The sequence below is a fragment of the Eublepharis macularius genome, chromosome 9 (genome assembly GCF_028583425.1).
Source record: "Eublepharis macularius isolate TG4126 chromosome 9, MPM_Emac_v1.0, whole genome shotgun sequence".
In the NCBI taxonomy this organism is placed as follows: domain Eukaryota; kingdom Metazoa; phylum Chordata; class Lepidosauria; order Squamata; family Eublepharidae; genus Eublepharis; species Eublepharis macularius.
Window position 1 is genome coordinate 49839992 of NC_072798.1, and position 24136 is coordinate 49864127.

Below are 24136 nucleotides of genomic sequence, written 5' to 3' on the forward strand. Positions count from 1 at the left end.
GGGGAATCAAACCCAGTTCTCCAGATTAGAGTCCCGCTTCTCTTAACCACTACACCAAACTGGCTCTCTGTCACATTTTGTTTAATAAACCAGCTGCTTTATACTGCTAGGTCCTACCAATAAACGGTGGTTTCTGGGAAGATTAAGGGGAGTGCTCTGGGTCCATCTTCATTGGGACCCCCTAGACCAGTGTCACAGCAAGAAGGCCTTTTCTTCTCCAGGACTGCCGGGTGCAGAAAAGGGAGGGCATGAATATGGTGGGCTTTGGAGAGCACCCTCCAGTGGTGGCAGGTTATGTTTCCCATGAGAAGCCCAATGAAGAGTTCTGGGAAATTCAAAGAATTGTGCTTGCTTTTCTATGATAAATTCAGGGGGTTTTTTTCCCCCATGGTCCAACATGGCTGCCTTCATTTGTTGTCTAATGTGATTTGTTTCTAGACTGTCCTGAAACGCCTCTCTTTTGTCCCTCTTGTCTCTCTCAAACCAGTTGAGTGTAAAGGTGAAGGTTTCTTAACAGAAGAACATATGCCTTAACAAACAGAGGTCTTTGATAGAAGTTTCGTGTAGATATTAGAGCCAGAATTAATACTTACACTCTGCCAGTGAATTTCCTTATTATTTTATGACATTATTTTTGGCAGTACCTTATTTCAGCAACTGTCCTCCAAGCTTTAGGATGCATTCTTGAACAGCATCCACGAAACAGACAGCACAGAGTTGATTGGTTCCAGACTCTGAAGGTCTAAGCCCTAACAGGGCCACATGTAGTTTTAGATAAACCACCAGCTTTCTGTTTCTTATCTTTAAGTTTATATGTGCAATTGTTTTCTTTATGCAAATATAACTTTAAAAAAGAACATTCAAAACTTTATGTGTCCCTTTGACTGTGTGGAAGAATATTTTCACAATGCAATGTGGCAAAAGAAAATCCTAGTTTGGTTTCATCACTGGGGTTATTTTTCCACTCCAGAGGCTTTCATTAAGCTATTACGTTCATAACTTAGTAGAAAGAAAAACAAAGGGGGAAAGAATGACTCCTTTGGTTCAAGAATTGTGGCTACAGTGAGGTTTGAGTGTTATTTGTTAGAGCTTGCTGAGGACTCTAAAATCAGCTGAAGAAATGCAATATCTGTTTGCAATTTGGGTATTATTTAAATTGTTTTTCCACTGCAGGATTCTGCGCTATGATAGGCAGCCTGAACGTTCCCAGTCTGCTTAAAGAGGTTATCTCTCCCGTTCCATAGGGAGAAGAGACGGGTTGTCCTTTACCACTGTCCACCTGCACTTGATTAGACAGCAGCCGCTTTACATGCCCCACCACCAGAATCTCATGATGACACAGAGAACAGCGTGACTAGGAATTTTTTCTTCCCCAAGCTCCTGTATCACAGAGGATCTGGCAGCAGATTACCTTCTGACACTGTTTATAGCATATATTGGTTGATCCAGTCCCTTACTGAATCTGCTGTGGGAATTAAAGAAAGCAGCTTCACATCAGAAAGGTAAGTGCTTTAATGCTAATGATCAGGCTGCTGAATGATGCACTAATGAGAACATGTCAGGCAAACTTTGCCAATTTACAGACTGAAGGCAAGCAGTTGCTTTTGTGTGTTTGCCTTTGCAGTTTGTTTTAAAGTGCTCCACATGTTTTGTGGCTTATCGCTGTTCTTCTTTTGCAGAACCGGCAGGCTTCTAAGAGAACCATAATTCAATACAAACGGCCAAGGCTTGGGGCAGGGAGGGGGAAGCAAACACCAAAATAACAATAGTAAATAATCGTCCAAAAAATGAATTAAATTGGAAGAACACGTTTCTTAATTTACCATGTTGAACTTTCCAGTAATTTCCAAAGTTAATATGCACTTCGAACTAAACTTACAAAATCTGATGACTACATTAACATGCATTATTTAAAGATAAGGAACAAATTTATTTTGCATTTTTAAAGGGTAATATAACTAAGTAACTAACTGTTCTTTTCAAGTTCATTGGTATCTTCATTCGAAACTTTTTGAAATAGACAGAAATGTTTGCTTGATTTCTATTAGGGAACTTCCCCCCCCCCAGACAGTATGAGCATAATTGTAAACAGAGTTACATGTTTTTAAGTCCATTCAAGTCTATGCACTAAGAAGGTTGTAACTCTGCTTAAGATCACACTGCAATTTCAATGCAACTTTTTAAGGTGCTCTTAAATAATAACACTTTGTAAACCGCTCTCGAGTGCGCATAAATCGAATGTTATTGTTGTTGTTGTTGTTGTTATTGTTGTTGTTGTTGTTGTTGTTATTATTATTATTATTATATTGATATAAACACACATGTGTATGGAAAATTAATAAGATTTCAAAATATAATTAGGTATGTTTCCCAACCTTTGCAAAAAAATTCTGAAAGGTAAGGCTTTATCATATGGATACTCTACACAGTTTAGGATTCAGTAGGAAAGTGACATATTGTGATATCCTCAACACACATAATATATTGTCTGTAAACACATAATTGATAATGGTAATGATATTACACATTTTATATGGAAGTATACATATACTTGAATACATATATCTGAGGTTCTTGTGTCTGCTCTTATGGAATGCCAGATAAGCATGATATATTTGACCTTCTTACTATTTAACACCATTATCTTTTGAAATTAAATTAAAATCAATGCATGCACACATAGCAACATATTCAAATAGCAATGTTTTTAACAACTTCTTCAAAGAAAATGCTAAAATGCTTATTATAATTATTAAAAATATTGTATTCTGTCCATCTAGCAGTCCATTTTTTCAAAACATTGCTAACTGGAATGTCTTAATGTTGAGATGAGCACAAATGACAAGGTCAATGTGTGCCAGTGACTTTACATTGTTTTAATGAAATAGCAAATGTTTATTTCCGTGATTGTTTAACATGTCAAGGCAGCCTATACATTAAGTCTGCTCAATTAATGATAATCTACAACAGCTGCAGCTCAAAAGTATTTTTTGGCAGTTGATTCAGTATGTTCTCATACAAGCACAGTTATGGTTAAGTTCCACTAAAAATGGGCACTTTTCCATTGTCTTCAATACAATCTCAACTGCACCTAATAAAGAAAGATCTCATCCAAATTTTTCTCCAGCTCTATCCTGTCAACACTTGCAAGACATCAAATGGGTTCTAGCTTGAAAATCTGCATGGAAAAAATAACTGTATTTCATAAATGTATGCCAAAGCTTAGTAGAAGTACTTATGACTCAGTGGCCAGAATAATTTTAACATACTGCAATCCCTATACATCAGTTTCTTCTCTTCTCCAAAGGGTGTGCATTGAAACATATTAGACAAACAGCTTCAAATAACTCAAGGTATGTTTGCAAGTTACAGTATTTGATATGATATTTTATAATTTTTATGTGATGAAGAGATCAGAATGTTTCAGATTAGGCACAGCCCAGGTGCTATGCAGATAATTAGTTCAAGTACAAGTGGGGACCCATGAGAGTCTCATGGGGAAATTCTCTCATCTTCTGGCTTCAGACACCCTCCCAGCCCCTTTTCTATTCTTTCCTCCCACTGCCACCTTGTCCTTCTCCAGTCTTTTCACATCCATTCCCTACTCCTCCCCCTTAACACCATCACTGATCCCCACCTCCCTCTTGCCCTCCCACTGCTCCCTCTCTCCTCCTTCTGACCTCCCCACCATCTCCCTCTTTCTCTACCTGCCCACACCTCTTTGCCAGGTCTGCCTACCAATTCACACCTTCCTTATCACTCTGCCTGCCCACCCACTTCTTGCCATTCTGCCAGCTCCTCATAGCTCTGCCCATCCCCACCTCTCAGCCATCCCACCCATACTTCTCCTCACTGCTCCACCTACCCATCTGCCCTCCTTGCTTTTCTGCTCACCCCTTCTTGCCACTCTGTTTGCCTTCCTACCCACCCCTCTTCCCACTTCAGCCCCCACACAGGCAAGCAACCCTCCCCACCTACCCCATATATTGCCACTTTCTTTGCCCTGCACCCATCATGACTTTGCAGAGGCACTTGAGGACACTTTTGTCACCAACACTGTCAACATCTCAGCTCAACCTTCATGTCAGCCCCTCAGGGGAGGCCGAGAAATGTCTCTCCTGAACCAGCTGATGCGTGGATCTTGGCCTCTGATGTTGCCATCATGGTGAGCAGCTTTTTCTCCTCCCTCAGAGAAGAGAGAGAGAAAGAGAGAGAGAGCAAAAGATGGCAGCTGGGCCAACAGAGGTGCATTGTGTGTACATGTACAAATGTTCCTCTGCTGGGGGGATTTCACCCCTCTATTTTTCTTCAAGTTTCCAATTTTTATGCAAACCTAGCAGGTCCCCCATGTTTGCAGGGAAAGGCCCACAGGCCACAATACACAGATTTAAGTATCCACAGATGGGGCCATGTTGACTATTAAGATATATTGATGATTAAATAGTTTGATTATTATTTATACCACACAAACATAATATTCTTGTTTGTACAAGAAATGAGAGTTTGCTACCTGTACATCATATACTGCCCTTTCATTCTGAGGTAGCTATATACATTTCCAAGATAAAGAAATCAACAAACTGTAAAATGAGGACACTAATTCCCTGTCATATGTGCTGACATGGACACCCTGAGTAAAAAAGGAACAGGAAAAAGTGTGTTGGCCTCACTCCCCTCTCATGATACCAGCTACTCATATATTTCATTTATGTGGAGACAGAACCTACAGGCATACAAATTGTCCATCCATAGAAACTGTTCCTATGATCAGGAACAACAAAGAAAGATTTCAGTTCAGTAGCACCTTCAAGGCCAACAAGACCAACAAGATTTTCAAAATGTAGGCTTTCAAGAGTCACAGCTAGAGATGGGCACGATCGGCATTATGATAGAAAAATACCCACGATAATGGCGTTCGCGCGATTGGGACCCGGCGGATCGGTGCCGCCCACGGCGACTGATCCAGTGTTCGGGGTGGGGGGAGGCTTCATCGGGGCTTGATTCAGGCCATCGGGATCTGATCAGGGATGCAGACAATCAGGCACCAGTAATCTATTCCCGGGGCAACGGAGCCGGGGGAATGCCTGAGCTGTGTTTGCCCTCCTTCTGTCGCCCTGGAAACACGAATGGAAGCCCAGCTTTCCTTGATCAGCAGGGCTTCCTTCCAACCACGGAGCAGCAACACATTCACCACCAGTTGGGAGAAGAGACCCAGGGGAGGGAGGGGGAAGGGGGTGTTCCAAACGTTTTTTGCTTTTTTAAAAAATGGGGCTTTGTAGGAGGAATGGCTGTTTTTCTGTCTGTTTTTAACCTGCTTTTAAAACACTGTATTTTGTGGGAAAACCTCATTTACGGCTCTGTGTGTGTTTGTTTAAAATATGCTTTTGGAAGACTGGCCGCTTGCTTTTAAAATTGGGTGGGGAGGAATGGAGGATTCTGTCCCTGCTTTTTTTAAAAAGCTGGCTGAAACATGTTGACGGGGTGTCTCTCTCTCTCTATTTGGAGAGGCAGGGACGGGTTAAAAACTTTTCCCCCCTCTGCTCTAAGTGTGTGTGTGTGTGTGTGTGTGTGTGTGTGTGTGTGAACGTCCCCTCCCTGAGGGGAGGTGGCTCGTCGCCAGGTTAAAAGCTCCCCCCTGCTCTAAGTGTGTGTGTGTGTGCGCGTGTGTGTGTGAACATCCCCTCCCTGAGGGGAGGTGGCTCGTTGCTGCCTCCCTGTGCCCGCTGGGCCCAGCGGTTGCCGCCACCACCCACCTTCCCACATAGCTGGGAACAGCGGGAAGCCCCTCCGCTTTGGCCTCCCCGATCCGATCCACGGATCGGAAACGGGAGATGATCGGTGTGGGTCGGTGATTTGGGGTCGTTGCCAGTGCCTATCCCCGATCAGCTTGATCAGTGATTTTTTTTGGATCGTGCCCACCTCTAGTCACAGCTCCCTTCTTCAGACACATGTCTGAAGAAGGGAGCTTTGACTCTAGAATGCTTACATTCTGAAAATTGTATTGGTCTCTAAGGTGCTACTGAACTCAAGTCCTGCTGTTCTACCACATACCAGTATGGCTACCCAGTACCACCTAAAACTATCTTTATCACAAGAGCATCACCTACATATATACAGATTGTATATAACACATATGTGAACAGAAGGGATGGTTCCAAAAAAACTTGTCATGAGAGGAAGCTGGACTAGTGCATTAGCTGCCACTCCCAAGCATTGGCTTTGCATTGGCCTTGCCTGTGCACATGTCATATATAGAGTGTCATAGTTTTACTACAGCTAGACAAATCCTATCCAGCATGGCAGTACAACTATTGCAAATTTCTCCAAAGAGACACTGGCCTGTGATGTACACCCCAAAGGTGGCCTCCCACCTTTGGGGTGGGGAAGGTTCTCCCCACCACTGCACTTTGTTAATTGTTTTATTATTTGTATATTGATTTTAGTTTTTGTTTTTATCAATTTTAACTGTTCACCGCCCTGAGCCCCTGGGGATGGGCGGTATATAAATTGAATAAATAAATAAAAATAAATATACCAAGCTCACAGGTATCCTTGTCTAATGGTGGCGCTACATTAACACTCAAGTTAAAATCTATTTCTATTGTTTGTTCAAGTAAACAAGTGGTTCAGTATGTGAAATGTGATGTTGTCTTTTTCTAACTTGTTTTTGGAGGCATGCCACATGAGAACTTGTTATGAATATATGGGCTATCATTTGCTAATGACAGTTTGGGTGCAAGTACAAGTGTGATGCTGAGTATGTATATCATATTTCTGTTATTTTTAAATATTTTAAGGGGCAGCATATGTTGTATGGTCTAATATAGCTCTTTGCAAGTGTTTTAGGTAAATTAGCAATGGAATTTGGTGAAGTTGAGCTATTTGCAAAAAGTACTGGCTTTCTGAGCACCATTTCATGCTTGGAATGGTTTCCCCTTCTCTGGCTCTTTTCTTTCTCTTCCTCATTGCTCTTCCTTCTACCTATCTTCTTGCAGCAGTTGTTTCTATTGCTGGTAATTCTGACAAGCTAGATGACATTCATTCAGTCTATCAGATGAGTAAGTAGAGAGTTTTCTCCTTTTCCTTCCCTTTCCCTCCTGACTTATTCCTCGTTCCATAACATTGGAAGTATGCCTAGGGCACTCTGAGAAATGTAGTCTACAGGATGTCTAACATACAATGTCAGGCTTTCTGTGGACTGTTTTCTAAGATACATACGCTGACTCTGCACACGTTGGATAATGCACTTTCAATGCACTTTATCAATCGTTTGAGGTGGATTTTTTGTTCCGCACACAAAAAAATCTGTTCCAAATGATCAATAAAGAGGATTGGAAGTGCATTATCCAACATGTGCAGAATCACCGATATATAGATGAAACTTAGATGCTGCCCATTAAAATGAATAGAAGGGGAAGGCCAGGAAGGGGAGAGAGATTTCTTCCCACATAATTGCTGCTGTCATCAAATGGATGATTGTCAAGGAGAAGTAAGGGAGGAAGATAATGGGGAATGCTTTTGGGGCTCAATATTTAGTTTGTCAGAGAAGAACTAAAAGCTTCATATTGAAAAGTGAGTATTACAAACTGCCCAAGGTCATACTTCCAAGCTCAGAGGTACAGGCTCAGCCAGCAACTCTAGTATCTCTGAAGGGAATCTGACATGTGAAGAAGTTCTTGAAACAGATGATATATGGCTTTTGTATCCCATCCTTCTACCAAAGAGCTCAAAGTAATGTACTTGCCAATGTGAGGATAAACTAAAGTGATACAGTCCCACTATACCCTCACATGGACAAGTAGGTTAGTCCAAATGGTAGCAACTGTCTCAAACTAACCCAATAAGCCTCAGAAAGTAAGACCAGAACCAATGGGTTGAAATTAAATCAAAAGAGTTTTCAGCTAAACATTAGGAAGAACTTCCTGACAGTAAGAGTGGTCCCTCAGAGGAACAGGCTTCCTCAGGAGGTGGTGGGTTCTCCTTTTTTGGAGGTTTTTAAGCAGAGGCTAGATGGCCATCTGACAGCAATGCTGATTCTGTGAACCTAGGCAAATCATGAGAGGGAGGGCAGGAAGGGTTACATCAGTACTTAGTTCTCGTGGCCCCTTCTTACATGCACAGGGTAATGCTGATTGCCACTTTGGGGTCAGGAAGCAATTTTCTCCGGGCCTTCCTGGAGGTGTTTTGCCATCTTCAGGGCATGAAGCAGGGGTCACTGGGGTGTTGGGGGGGGAGGTAGTTGAGAATATCCTGCATTGAGCAAGGGGTTGGACTAGATGACCCTGGAGGTTCCTTCCAACTCTATGATTCTATGCCTCATCTGAGTGGGATTTGAACCAAAGTGTCCTCATTCCAACACCAATGGTCTATTATTTGGCAATAGGGCACTTTTCTTTCATATGTTTGAACCATATGTTCACGAACCATATTCCTGTTTTTAATATTTATCATAGCTTTATTGTACAATTCTCTGTTTATTGTACAACTGGCCATACTGAGCTGTTATCAAAATGTATTTTTTTAAAATATTTTTATTAAGAATTTTCAATTATGTACACAGGGGAGTGGTGCAATAATACTGCAAAGTGATATTCTTATATAACTTGATTATACATCCAATATAATAACTAATATAAGTTTCATGATATAATATACTTGGTTGTCAAATTCAGCCTGACATATATGTCTTTCCATCTGTCTACAAAAGTTTTGTTATTTTCTAAATTCAGAATTGAGGTAAGTCTGTCCATTTCTATACAATGTAACAACTTCTCTATTAATTTTTTCTCATCAGGTACACACTTTTGTTTCCAGACCTGTGCATATACCAGTCTTGCAGCAGTAATAATATGTTGCAATAAGTATTTTTGTTCCTTTGGAAACTTGCTATCAAACATAGACAATAAAAATATCGTGGGATCTAGGGGAATATGCAAATCCAACATTTTCTTTATGAACAATGAGACCATATTCCAGAATTCCTTAGCTTTTTTACATGTCCACCAAGAATGAAAAAAGGTACCTCTTTCTACATCACATTTCCAACATCTATCGGAACAAGCATACATTTCTGCTAGCTTAGCTGGAGAGATATACCATCGATAATACATTTTATAGTGGTTTTCTCTGTATGCAGTTGATTTAAAATTTTTAATATCTCTCCATACCCCTTGCCATCTATCTAGAGAGATCTGATACCCTATATTCTGTGCCCATTTAATCATACAGTCTTTAACTTGTTCGTCAGCCATTTTATAGTTCAGAAGATATTTATAAATTTTACTTTAAAGCTTTTGATTGCTAGATAGGAGGATTTTGTCAAATTGGTTTAAATCTTTGTGGATTCCATTTTTTTTTTGTCAGAGTTGAACCTTGATTGAATCTGGATATATTGCCACCAGTTCAAGTTGTATCCTTCCAGCTTTAGTTGACTTGATGACTTTAGTATCTCTGCATTTACGAGGAGATCTCTGTATGTGAGTGTAGTTTTATATTGTAGTGCATCCTTGGATATGGCTTCCTGAGGAGAGAACCACGGTGGGATCTCAGGTTTAATGATGGTCTTTTTATCTTCCATGTTCTTATTAGGCATTTTCTGATCCAATGTTCCGTAAAGGTTTTCGGTGTTTTATTTGTATATGTCCATAAATAGGAGTGCCATCCTGAGGGGAGGTCATGACCTCCAAGAGTTAGCATTCTTTTGTCTGATAGAGTTATCCATTCTTTCATCCATACCAGGCAAGATGCCTGATAATATAATAGCCAATTTGGTAGTGCAAGGCCTCCATTTTCAATTCTATCTTGGAGGAGTTTATATCTAATTCTTGCTTTTTTGTGTAGCCAAATAAACTTCTTTATTTTTTGATCTAATTCATCGAGAATTTTAAACGATGTCAGAATGGGTAAGTGTTGTAATAGAAAAAGTATTTTTGGCAAAACATTCATCTTTACAGTGGCTATTCTACCCAAAAAAGATAAGTGAGTTTTACTCCACATATCCAAGTCTCTGTATATTTCCTTAAATAGTCTAAGCTAGTTATCTTCATAAAGAGAGCTGCCTCTTGATGATATCTGTATACCCAGGTATCTAACTTTCTTTGAGGTTGCAAATTGAGTTTTGGTTTCTAATATCTTAATTTGTTGTTTGGTCATATTTTTGTAAACGGTTTGTGTTTTATGTCTATTTATTTTTAGACCAGCATAGTTGGCATATCTTGCAAATAAAGATAATAAAGAGCCAATGGAATCTTCTGGATTCTCCAGGATAATGTATTAATACTCAATTGTCATTGTCATGTTTCAGCCAATCATTAATTGCATGTCTTACAAAAGAGTCTTTGGTAGAATTGTCACTACTTGCTGGATACCTATGGCATAATAATTTATAATTAATAGCACAGAGATTATAAACAAAGATTTTTAAAGTGATGTGGAATGAGAACCCTTTAGATATACTTCTCTGTTATGTCCATTCATCTAACGGTATTCATTTCATCTCCCTCAACAGAAAGAACACACACTGCCAAGATGCATCTGAATTCTCTCCCTTTCTTCCTTTTCTTGATCGGTGGCATCTTCTGCCAATATGATTATGATCCTGTTGGATATTACCCTTCAGAGCCAGATTATGGTTATGCTCATCCCATGTATGGGCCATCTACAGCACTCTGTGCACCAGAATGTAATTGCCCTGTAACCTACCCATCAGCCATGTATTGCGATGACCTTAAGCTGAAAAGTCTCCCAATCATTCCTTCTGGAATTAAATACCTATACGTGCGAAACAATATGATTGAAGGAATCGAAGACAATGCTTTTAATAATGTAACAGATCTGGAGTGGCTAATCCTAGATAATAACCATTTGGAAAATTCAAAAATTAAAGGCAAAGTCTTTGCCAAATTAAAGAGTTTGAAAAAACTGCACATGAACTACAACAACTTAACTGAAGTTGTTGGGCCACTTCCCAATACCATGGATGACCTACAAATCACTCATAACAAGATTTCAAAAATCAACCCCAATACACTAGAAGGATTAGTGAATCTGACCGTTGTTCAACTTCAGCACAACCAACTGACAGAAGATTCACTTTCTGGGGTTTTTAAAGGCTTGAATTCACTTTTGTATCTTGACCTGAGTTACAATAAACTTTCTAAATTGCCTCGGGGACTGCCCCCTAATATACTGATGCTATATCTTGACAATAATCAGATTACCAACATTCCTGATGAATATTTTCAAGGTTTTAAAGCACTGCAGTTTTTACGTCTATCTCACAACAAATTAACAAATTCTGGAATACCAAGCAATGTTTTCAATATTTCCACACTTGTTGAGCTGGATCTCTCCTATAATCAGCTGAAGAGTATTCCAACAGTGAATGAACACCTCGAAAATTACTACCTCCAAGTCAATCAGATTAACAGTGAGTATAATTTGCCATGTTTTGAGGTAAAGGGGGATTCTTTGTGTAGGAGCATATATACCCTTTTGTTCAATCTGCAGAATTCTTTTCTTGAGTGCTTAATAATACTACAGGGAATAATGACATGGCATTTTTTTCAAGATGCTAATCTCCTCATATAGATCACTATAGCCCCAGAACAACCTTCTAAATGGAAAACACCAGTCTTCTTTCTTTTCTTTAAATATGAGCCCCTAGAAACATACAGCAGCTGATATGAAATTCTGAAACATTTTAGTGAAGTCCAAACACACACACAAATCGGACATGTGCAGTGGCAAGCTCAACTTGTAATCAATAAAGTCAAGATTTAGGAGGCAAAAACTGCAATGTAGTTCTTCAATTCACATTATTGTTTCATAAAATATCTTATGAAAACTATCAGCCTATCTTGCCACAACATAATAGAGATAAACTACTATGAAAATCCTTTGCACAGTGCTATTAATATAGACAGTGCCATTTCAGCCATGAGGAATGGTAAGGGTGCAGGATTCATGATTTTCTTAAGAGAAATAATGTTAGGAATAGTTCTGTCCTTGAAGCTTATTCCAGCTGAAGCAAATAGCATGTTTTGAGAAGTGCACTAGCATTCTACATCCTTGGGCTTTCTGGGAAGTATTATTAAGGTCAAACAATCATAGGTAAAGAGATAGGAAGAAATTTCATTTAAAGAATGGCTATAAGTGCCAAGTCAATGGTCACACAGAATGAGTTATAGAGAGTTATAGGTCCCAGTAATAAGTAAGTAACTGAGCAAAAGTAAAATGTATAAAATTCCTGGACCCAAAGAGACAGCAGACAAACAAGGAACTGTGATGAACAGTTTGTCCAACTTGTTATAAATTCATATCTATCACTCTATCTAGTTTATTGGTTTAGGCAGCATACATGTTATCCCTGTGAGCTACATTAGGTTAGGAGAAAGAGAGAGAGCTTGACTAGCCAAAACAAGCTTCACCACACAGCAGTGACCTGAACTTGGGGTCTCCCAGATCCGAGCCAAATACCACAATGGCTGTCCAATAGACAAAGTAAGGAAGTAAGATTTGGCATTACCTACTTATTTTATTTATGAAGCACCTTGGGCAACCAAAATGACATAGATCTATTAAGATATTGTGCACCCATTCATGTACTGCACAAAAACCAGTTCAGTAGTAATATTTTGTTTGCCCAGACCATAAGTCAAAAGCATCAAAGCTGGAACATCCACCAGTGAATCAAAAGCTTTCCTAATTGTAGATGTTGAAATGCTCATTTTACACACTGAAAGCATAGGCGATACCCAGAGCAAGTTCACCAAATCAAGTAACTTGAAGAGTAGCCATTGTGAGCACAATTATTGATATATAGTTGGATATTTAAGCACACTGTATTAGACTTTATGTTTCAGTGTATCCTTTGGTCTTTCACATACCCATATATCCAACATTGCCTCAGCAATGCCACTTTAAGAGATGTATTCCATTATCCTATGATACGGAGATCATATCAACAAAGCTATATAAAGTCACAATCTTAATGTATGTTCTAAACTCAAAAAGGAGCAGGGAAAAATGTGTGCTCATGTTAGTGTCTTCACTAGACATGGGCATGAACCAAAAACATTTAATGAACCAGCGGTTCGTGGTTCGGTGCCGACGACGATCCCGAGGTTGCAAACCACAACGAACATTTTCCATTGCCGAACCGGTTTGCGGTTCGCAGTTTGTGGGGCGCAGGACGGCCGCCATGGCACTTAGAGAGCCCATATTCCCAGGAAGTCTTTTGCAGGCTCTCCTACAGCCATCATCCAAGTATGGACAAGATTGCAAAAGGGATCTTGGAGTTATACCCTCTCCAATTCAAGGGCCCTAGGAAATTCCCACTCGACACAATTAGAGCCACCGGTTGACGTTGGCCCAGTGTACAGAAGGTGAGTGTTGACAGTGGCCGCCGGGCCTAGTGGGCACGGGGAGGCAGCAACAAGCCACCTCCCCTTTATGGGGCAGGGGGGTCTGGCTGCTCACCAGCAGCATCCCCCATGTGCCCACCCGCCAGGCCAAAGAGGAGCGCGCTGGTATTCCCGGCGTGGGTGGGAGAGGACATGTCATTCGGACGGAGGCCTGATCCCCCAGCAAGCGAGGGTCCTCACATGAGGGTCCCACTGAGGAACAGTGCAGCAGCAGCTGACACCATTCACCTTACTGCCTTGCCGGAAAGGACAGGGGAAGAGGAGATGTCATTTGGAGGGGAAGTGGGAAGATTCACCAACAGCTGTGAGGCCTCCTCCAAAGCTCCCACTGAGCTACTCTGTGGTGGCAGCCGACAGTACCCACCTTCCTGCCTTGCCAGAAAGGACGGGAGGGAGAGGAGATGTCGTTTGGAGGGGACGGAGTGCTCCAGAGAGGGACAGGTCAAAAGAGGGTCTGTGAAGTCAGAATATCCCAACAGCCATGAGGCTTCCTCCAAGGATCCCACTGAGGAACTCTGTGGCAGCAGCCAGCATCAACAACCTTCTTGCCTTTGCGGAAAGGATGGAATAGGACAGGACCGGAGAGGTCATTGGGAGGGGACTCAGTGTTCCGCAGAGGGTGAGGTCAGAAGAGGGACCGTGTACTTGTGTGGGAGAGGAGGGCCTATCCCGAGACTTCCTAGCTGCATTGCGCAGCAGGACCGGGATGGAAGGACTCCACATCCACCCTGATGGAGTGCGCAAACTGCTGTGGCAGAGGCTTGTCTGCTCCCCCTGTGTCACAGTGGAGGCTGTCACCAGCATCACTCACCTTCCTGCCTTTGCGGAAAAGACGTGACTGGTCGTGGCGGCATTACTCATTCACCCCTGCCCAGAGGGGACCACCGCTGCTGTTGGCAGGGGCCACCGTGACGTGCAATTTTATGTGCAACAGCAGTTGATCTGTCCCTCGTGGCCCAAAGCTGAACTATCATACAGCACCCACCGTCCAGCCTTCATGGAAAGGGTGTGAGGGTGAGGAACCCAATCCCCTCTGCTCAGAGGGGGCAGCAGGTGCCCATGGAAAGGGGGGGTACCGTGCAGTGCCACACTAACACCAGCAACAGCAGCAGAGCTGCTCCTTGTGGCAGAAAGTGGCATCAGCTCGCAGCACCACACCTTCCTGCCTTCACGGAAAGGACATGACTGGTTGTAGCAGCATTACCCATTCACCCCTGCCCAGAGGGGACAGCAGCTGCTGTTGGCAGGGGCCACCATGATGTACAATCTTATGTGCAACATTAGGGCTTCCTGGCCGGTGCCCATGGAAAGAGGGGGTACAATGCGGCATAACACTAACACCAGCAACAGCTCCTGAGCTGCCCCTTGTGCCCAAAAGCAGCAGCGGCAGACCTCAGCCACCTTCCTGCCTTCGTGGAAAGGACACGTGACTGGTCGTGGGTCCCATTCCCCCCTTGGACAGAGAGGACAACAGGTGCACATGGATAGGGGTGCACCATGCAGCTCAAACCTGTCAAGGTCAGCAAAAGCTTCTGAGATGCCCCTTGGGGTCCAAAGCAGTGGCAGCAGACAGCACCCAACTTCCTGCCTTCGTGGAAAGGGTGGGAGGGACCCATTCCCCCCTGCTCAGAAAGGACACCGGATGCCATGGAAGGGGGGGTACCATACGGTGCCACTCTCACATTGGCAACAGCAGCAGAGCTGCTTCTCATGGCCAAAAGCAGCATCAGCTGGCAGCACCACACCTTCCTGCCTTCATGGAAAGGACGGGATGGGAAAGACAGAAGCGGTTGGGAGGCATCTGAGCAGATCCAGAGAGTGAGAGGTGTGAAGAGGGAATGGGAACTTGTTTGGAAGAGGAAGGCAAAGGGTCACCTGCCATGGAAGCAGCCCCGAGAACTAAGGGAGCTTTGAGCCCGCTGTGGATGAGCTGGGCTGGCTACAACCCCAGGGTGGCTCAGAGGCCGGGTAGGTCCAGGTCCATGGGAGGGTGCCCCAGTTGGTTGAGGTTGACCTTGATGAACGTCAACATGTCCACCAGGTCCAGGTGCAGACGTGCATGGCTGGGACGGAGGAGGTCTCTCAGGTGGGAGAACACCCGCTCGCTCTGCATGCAGGTGGGAGGGCAGGACAGGATGTTGGTGGCGATCATGACAGGTCTGGCCATCGGTCAGATTTCTTCGCCCAATATTGCAATGGGTTGGCATGGGGGGCTAGGTGGCCTCTGAAAGGTACTCATGCACCATGGCCCCTGCCGAGTCCTCCACTGAGAGGGACGCACCCGCCGTGCAGCGGCCAACCACGCAGCCCACCGATGAGGCCCAGAGATCAAATGTGGCCATTGAGGTGGCTCCTCCCTGGCATGGCTCTCTTCCCACCTCCTCTCCCTCCCCCTCCCCCTCCTCCACCGCCTGCCCCTCGCTGCTGCCTGGTTCCTTCTCTCCTACCCTCTGTCTCTGGAAATGGAGCACTGCACTGCGGAGCTCCTTTTTCCAGTGCTGCATCTGACCTGCCTGCGCGGCGATGCTGCCCTTGATGTGGGGGTCACAGAGAGAGTCCAGTTGGCATGGCGCCTCATCGCATAGAGGATGCAGGCATCCAGCAACACAGGCCTGGATCCTCAGGACAAAGTCCAGGAGCCTGAGGAGCAGCTCTTGCCCTTGCTGGAGCTCCTGGGCCAGAAACTGGTCGAGGCCGTGGATCAGAGGGAGGACCCGACCCAGGCTGCCCTGGTAGGAGCACAGGAGCTCAGTGGCATCCTTGAAGGGTTTCAAGATCTGGGACATCTGGGCAAGGACTCTCCAGTCCATTGAGCTGAGGCTCAACTCCTCTCCCATCCTCAGCACATCCAAAGAGGACAGGATGTCTTCCAACGCGTCCTTCCACTCCACCAGACAAGATATCATGTCGTAGGTGGAGTTCCAGTGGGTGGTCAGGTCCTGGAAGAGTTGGTGCTCAGGGTCCCCTCCCGCCCGCTGCCTCTAGAATCGCTTGCGGGAAGAGTGTATGCTGTGGGAGAAGTGGGAAGCGATGCGACGGCAGCTGTTGAGCAGATTGCGCGTCTGCAAGGTTCCCTCATCCCAGCTGTCCCTCGGCTTGCTCCCCAGCTTGAGCACATCCTGCATCATGAGGTGCAGCTTGTGGACCATGCACACCAGGCCCAGGAGGCATGCCTCTTTCAGAGCTGCCAACATGTTGGCTCCTGCATCCATGACCATGAAGCCATGGACAAACCCTTCCACCCCGGACATCCACTCCCTCAGAGCCACCTTTATGGTGGTGGCGATGTTCTTCCCGGTGTGGACCTCATTCATCCCCTGGGCCTGAAGAAGAACCACCCTGTAGCCCGAGGTCAAGCTGGGCACCTTTTTACAGCTGCCAGATCTTGGCCTGGGGAGGTGGAGGTCCTCTGGTTGCCACCAGTGGGCGGTGATGGCAAGGTACCCGTGATGGCAGCCGCTCCACAGGTTGGCCGTGAAGTGCACTGTTCTGCCTTGGGCGGCCGACAGGTCTCTGCACACCATGTCTCGCACTACCTTGTATAGGGTGGGCACAACTCGACGCCCAATGGTGCACTGTGACGACATGGAGAACAATGGGGCAAAGTGCTGGAGCAGCAGTTGGAAGCCCATGCCCTCCATGACCTATAGGGGGAAGGCTTGCAGGGCAATCGTCTGTGCCACCACACGAACACCTGCCTCCTAAGCCCTTGACCTCACCGTATTCAGCGGAACCCCCCTGACCCCAATGGAACAACTTCCCCCAGAGCGGCCTGCCTGATCCTTTTGCTCCCACCAGCCGCACCCTCGGGGCAAGGCTTCTTGCTTGGGGTGCATTCCAGGGGCCCTTCCATCAATCCCGGATCAGACAAGCTGGTGGCCCTTTGTCTCCCCCCGATGGATGTTACACTGGCCGAGGATGGAGACCACAGGCTCGGGTGGTGCCTCTTCAGGTACCGAGTCAGGGCTGTTGATGACAGGTGCTTCAGGTCATTGGCCCTGTGACCAGGCCCTCTCTCACACAGCACCGCGCCACGCAGGGGTCAGTAGGAAGGGACCAAAAGTGCCTCTAAACATTGAGTTTGAACGGTGGCCCACTAACAGTTCCAGGGGAGGGAGAACAAAGGGTTGCTACTAGATGTGCCATGGAGCTGGCAATGAAAGATGGAGTGATGGGTGGACTGCAGGCAGAGATAGCATCACTGGTAGTTTGGGATGGGGACAGGCTGGATGTTTCCTCGAACCCCAACCATTTCTCCAAGGATCCCTCAGCCTCCTCCTCCCCCAAAATTTTCAGGAGTTCCTCTTCGCTGCCGGCAAGAGCTCGTCAGCCTCCTCCACAGCCTCATCTGGTGATTTTTGGGGAGCGGGAGTCTCTGCTGCTCCAGAGTCCTGCACAGCACTGCTTCCCATGCTGCAACCAGGACAATCTCTGCACTTCCCCCCACGACAACTCTTGTCCCCCACCCGAAACCTCATTGTGCCAGCAAACAACAATTGAGAAGAAGAAAGGAGATGACACTGTGAACCCTCAGCCGAGGTGCCCACCGAGCTTTGCCCCAGGGCCTGGCAGCAGCCCTGGCACCAGAGAGAGGGAGGGACTAGAGCCCTAGCCCACCACTCCCATAGACCTGAACAGATCAGGCACTAATGTGAACCCTCGGCCGAGGTGCCCACCGAGCTTTGCCCCAGGGCCTGGCAGCAGCCCTGGCACCAGAGAGAGGGAGGGACTAGAGCCCTAGCCCACCACTCTCACAGACCTGAACAGATCAGGCACTAATGTGAACCCTCAGCCGAGGTACCCACCGAGCTTGCCCCCAGGGCCTGGCAGCAGCCCTGGCACCAGAGGGAAGGAGGGACTAGAGCCCTAGCCCACCACTCCCACAGACCTTAACAGATCAGGCACTAATGTGAGCCCTCAGCCGAGGTACCCACCGAGCTTGGCCCCAGGGCCTGGCAGCAGCCCTGGCACCAGAGGGAAGGAGGGACTAGAGCCCTAGCCCACCATTCCCACAGACCTGACCCAATCAGCCTCTGATCAATAATGGGAGCCCACGGCTATTTATAAGCACAGGTCCCATTGAACAATGCTGTCAGAGCTGCCTATCAGGGTTTGCAGAGATGAGATTGGAGTGCCCATGGCTACAGAACACCCCCTCCCCACTCCCTCCCCTGGGTATCTTCTCCCAACTTGTAACCGCTTTGCAGATCCGTGGTTGAAAGGAAGACCTGCCGATCAAGGTAAGATGGGCTTCCATTCGGGTTTCCAGGGCAACAGAAGGAGCGCAGACAGAGTTCAGGCATTCCCCGGCTCCGTTGCCAGGGGAGTTGATTGCTGGCGCCTGACTGTCTGGCTTCCCAAACCACAGCCGAACACACTGAACCAGGCCTCTTCCGAAAGCTGGTTCGTTGGCCGTGGACAATCATGAACCGCCAGATTGCAATCACGCGATCGCCAATTTCGTGGGTTTTTGTAGTTCGTAATGCGGTTCGTGCCCATCTCTAGTCCTCACATCTACTGCAAAAATTAATTTATACATGTTATTCCCATTCCACGGTGCTGATATATTATTAGATCAGTTTTGAACAAGCAGAAGACCTGCACGAACTCACAGGGGCACCTCTCCCACCCCGTTTCCCCCCATACACTATTCCTCTTTCCTTATCAACCCTTCCTCCCATAGCCTCTTCCATTTCCTTGCTTCAATCTCTCCCACCAACCAATCCATATCTACTCCCTTCCAGGCTACAGTTTTCCCTTGTTCCATCTCTCTGACAGCCTCTCTTCTTCTCTCCCATTCACCTAACTACCCTTTTCTGTTCATCCTTCCTTCCTCTGTCTTGTGGAGAATGAGATGGAACATTACAAAACACAAGATAAAATTTTACATTACATGAGTTGCCAATGAATTTAGTGTAGTGCAAAATTTCAGAATTGTTAGAGGGACCAGTTCAACCAAAAGATCTGTAGGAATTTCAAGGGGAGATTTTAAACAATTTTATCAGAATAGCTAAGAATGTGATAAATATACAAATATCTCCTCAAAAGAATATTGGGATATAAATACATAACTCCAATACAATTATATAACTCCAATAAAAATTACATGATAGACAAATGAAATTATAAGATATTATTTTATACATTTACACTACTCACACCCAACAAGACTTGATCCAAAGCTACATTAAGGAGGCAATATCAGAACTGTTAATTGTGTGTAAGTTACGTGCCATCAAGCTGCTTCTGACTTATGGCAACCCTATTAATTAATGACCTCCAAAATGCCCCGTCATTAACAGCCTTGCTCAGGTGTTGTAAACTGGATGGCATGGCTTCCTTTATTGAGTCAACCCATCTCATGTTGGGTCTTCCTCTACTGCTTTTAATTGTCTTTTCCAGTGAGTCTTTTTTTCTTATGATGTAACAATTACCTCAGTTTAGTCATTTTCGCTTGTAGAGATAATTCAGGCTTGATTTGGTCTAGAACCCATATATTTGTCTTCTTGGCAGTCCATGGTATCTGTAAATCTCTCTTCCAACATCGTATCAAACTTCCTCCTGTCAGCTTTCTTAATTGTCCAATTTTCACACCATTATACAGTTATGGGGAATACTGTACTATGAACTGTCTTAATTTAGGTCTTCCTTATACATAAAGATCATACTAGTTCTTTCACAGCTCAATATCCTTTGGTTAATTATTAACTAATACTCATTAAAAATTATAATTTGACCCACAAATTAAACTTGTTAATGGTCAGTTTTGGCCCACTGTTTTTGCTTTGTTTGTCTTTGTTTCATAAATAGTATTTCTTATGTTGCAACTCTGTTACCCCCTTCTGATCTATCCACAAAAAATGCACTGAACAAAAATATTCCTAGTTCTTTATAAATCTCTGTTAGACTTTGGAATTATTATTTTTGCAGCTTTATTACAATGGTGGCATATAATCACGTTATTATCCACAACCATACAGCTCCTGTTGGAAAGCACAGCCATTTTAAGGTGATGTGTCTGTTACCTTTCCAACCTGTGCTGCTGGCAGCCAGTTCTTGAGGGGAAGACAATCTCAGGTGTTGGAGCTCACCTTGGACCTGAATAGTATGGTTATGGGACAAGTCTGGGATGCCACAGGAGACCCCTATTGTCGCAGCCCATGCTACCACTGTCCTCCTTACCCATTTAAGATAGTTCTTCAGTAAGCCAGTTGTGATCAGAGGAAGCAACTTTTAAGTACCCCTTTATTGACCTTTAAAAGACTGTATGCTTAAACTTTGATTTCAGGTTATTTTCAGACCTTTTCCCTATAAACTCATGTATATGGTCAATGCAAGGGGAAAGAGCACAGCTACAGGCCCTGACTCTAATCTTCATGTGCTCAGTAAACTATGGGAATAGGCCCTACACTTGTACAAACTATGTAAATATAGACTTGTGAAATCAGACTTTGTCTTTTGCAGGGTGCCAGAATACACGTCCTGACTCCTGTCCTGAACCTATGTGCAGAAAGTCTGTGTGAGCAGAAGATCTGTTCTCACAGACTATTGAATAGGTTGGGATGTGTGAATTGGGTTTGAGACCCAACACAATGGAAATCTTTTGAATCTTCCTCAAGCTTGTCTGATCATTTCTATACATAAATGCAGTAAGATGAGTATGTTTGTGTTTATTAACAATGTGTCATTGATATTACAGAATTTCCAGTGAGCAGCTTTTGTAAGGTTGTTGGAGCACTTGCTTATTCCCGGGTCAGACATCTGCGTTTGGATGCAAATAACCTCACGAGAGCTGATCTTCCTCAAGAAATGTACAACTGTCTTCGTATGGCTGCTGATATCTCCCTAGAGTGAGTTGCGACGATTCACTTCATACTGAGGCCATCTCTATTTTCCTGTTCGACGCCAGAGTTACACTTTAAAAATAGAATGACACCCTGCATAATTATTTCTTGTGTTTGTTAATAATTAGCATGATTTTGACCACCTTTTAAACAGTTTGTATTTATATGTACCCTAAGTCTGAAGTACAAAAAAAATCTTAAAGCTATAGTCTCATAGAATGAGGACAATATTTTTGTGCTTTTTTAAAAGACTGTTTTAGGTGAGACAATGAAATACAGCCTGAGGTTTGTTTGTTTTTTAAGCACTGGGATACACACAATAAATACACCCTACATTCCTTGTAGGTGTGCAGTCCTACTCAGGTTTGCCAAAGTCAGGCATATTATTATCTAGATGGAGTATTTACTATGTTAGGGCTGGACCATTTATGTACATTATTCCCACAGTTTCCTATCAAAGTTCTATGTCCTTTCATAACTTTATTTGCAATTAATTGCAATTATATTTCACAGAAAACCCATAATCCATTATAAGTATATAAACTAATAACATTCATAGGAAAATATATTTCAAGAACCCATTAAGGATGATTCATGTGAAGGATTAAGAACTTTTAAAAATTTTGTTAATGCCTTTTTCTTTGTTAAATAAATATGTTTTTTTCTTGAAAAACAAAAATGTTACTTTACAGTGAAACATATACACCATTATTGTTATTCAGTTATTTGCATGCTATATTTAACATGATTGTAGAAAATAAAACATAGCAAATAAAAATACTGAGTCCAGATTATTGTCAAAATACATTTCCATTTTTTTAAAAAAATGTTTAAAAATGCAGATGAAAATAGACAAAAAAGCTATTTTATATTTTGCTTAATTATTGTAAAACTCCATTCAATAAATGTTTTTTTGTACTTTGTAGTTTTAAACGTTCTTAAACAAACTTTTTCTTAAAAAATGACTACCATTTGCCTTGCATCAAATTCCAGTAAATTTACACATGGATCAGAGCATGCTAAAGCCATTACTCTTTACAAAACCCCATGAAATCGATGGGGCATGAACATATGTAACTGCATGCAGGATTGCAGACAACAGCTGTTGAAAAAGCCACACGAGGTCCTTGTTTAGTATTCAGAAATGCCTGATTGTGTAGAGACGAAATCTATTTTATTGTGTGACTAAATGCAAAAATTCTTAAGAATACTAAAAGACACAATTACTTGGCAATTTAAGTGCCAACTGCATAAGAGAATAGCAGGATGGCAGCAGGAAATTCCTAGTCTCACTTGCACTTACATACCACAGAGTGGAGTAATACTTCATCCTATTACACTCAATAAATAGATTTAAATGTGACACCGGTCAAGCAAACAGCTTCCCTGTGAGATTTTGCTCATCCTCGCAGTTAAACTGGGCAGCAGCCTGTGCAAAGCAGGTTCCTGAGATGAGAAGACTGCTCTCAAGAAGACTTCAGCCAGAGGAAACATTCCAGCCAGTCTTCCTTCATTAGCATGCGAAAACAAACACAGACCATGCTTTTCCCACATGCCCGCTAAACTCTTAAGACAATCGTGACTCTTATTTTTCATATCCCTGGGTTCTCCAAAGCATCCCCAAACCTTAAAATCCCACCTGGTCCCTGGAGTACATGTTCCCTTGGCTCTACTAAACATGGGCACCCTGAAACTATGCAGACTTTCAAACTGCAGAGACTTTCAAAAGGAGTTTGTGATACTAAACAGATGCCTGCTGTTTAAAGTGGGGAGGGCATGACCAAACCCTTATACATACCTAAAATATCTCTTTGGGACCCCCTGTCTTTCACAATTAGAAGAACACTACATTTCCCACATGTGAGGTTATTCCCATGAGTGAACTTTGGCTCTCACATATTCACAGAAATTTAATACAGAACTGTACTATAAGTGGAAAGTAAAATACATGTGCAATGGCTAATAAACCAGGTCCTTTGTCTTACTTTTTATCTTACTTCCAGATCTATATCTTGAAGCATAGATTGTGATCAATAACATGGAAAGCTGTTCTCAAGACTATTCTATTCTTGATTAAGCTTTTCACTTTCCAAGTGCACTACAATGTTAGCCAGACTAAGAAAATATGGTAAATGAATAAATAAATAAAATAAATGCTCTACATCTGAATTAAAATATTTTCAGCTCTTGGGAGTGGTTTGAAACTTGTCAATCTGACAGTTATTCTGGCTCCTCAACCTTCTGGTTTAACTTTCCCAGAGCAGTAGGAGGAGCAACATGACAAAAGAGTGATTCAACATTTATATGCATAATGAGGCATCATATAAGCTGTTCTTCCATTCAAATCATATTGATTGATGTTTTTGTGGACAGATTTTCCACTTCTTGCAAAGAACATAAAGCAATGGTGCAGTTGAACCAAAGTGGTTTCTGCTCCCCTGTCCGTCATGGCACCATCTCACTGGCTTTAGGAAGAATATTTCATTCTATACACATGTGGGTATTATGTTTACATGAACAATTTCATTTCCTGAGCCTGAACATACTGCTTAACAGGCAGACGCAAACAATTTATTTGAACATGCTAGAAGACAAGGCAAAGATAGAAACATTTGCTTGTCTGTGTAGATAGAAAGCCCTCCTGCAAAATGAGAAGGAAGATCTTTGGTTGTACATGCTGGCAGGCAGGCAATGTTCCAAGCTTTGCCTCTCCACCATAGATGGTCCACATACCTTGAAGACTGGCAAGAAAGGAAATAAGGTAAAGTAAAATAAAGAATAAATACATACTCACTTAGAAAATTCGGCAGCCATATGTGAATTCTATACGCACAAGCAGAAGTGTTCAGACCAAAGTCAGTGTTGGAC

General features: G+C 43.5%; 1 protein-coding gene across 2 annotated transcripts; it reads left to right on the plus strand.

The window, feature by feature from the left end:
* Positions 1-1066: 1066 nt before the first annotated feature.
* On the plus strand, positions 1067-22186 carry LUM (lumican). 2 transcript variants are annotated; one of them, XM_054989429.1, is made up of 4 exons: positions 1067-1502; positions 3308-3353; positions 10508-11428; positions 21124-22186. In XM_054989429.1, exons 3-4 carry the CDS (start codon positions 10528-10530, stop codon positions 21276-21278), a joined length of 1056 nt encoding a protein of 351 aa, XP_054845404.1. In that variant the 5' UTR covers positions 1067-1502; positions 3308-3353; positions 10508-10527; the 3' UTR covers positions 21279-22186. The 2 variants fall into 2 exon arrangements, with proteins under 2 accessions (XP_054845404.1, XP_054845403.1); XM_054989428.1 differs by lacking the exon at positions 3308-3353 and having other exon boundaries at positions 1068-1502.
* Positions 22187-24136: the final 1950 nt, after the last annotated feature.

Bases quoted from the DNA above. Each gene is read 5' to 3' on its own strand.
- LUM (XM_054989429.1), top strand. From the start codon at position 10,528: ATGCATCTGAATTCTCTCCCTTTCTTCCTTTTCTTGATCGGTGGCATC. The intron at 11,429-21,123 runs GTGAGTATAATT...TTGATATTACAG, and splicing joins CCAAGTCAATCAGATTAACA to AATTTCCAGTGAGCAGCTTT.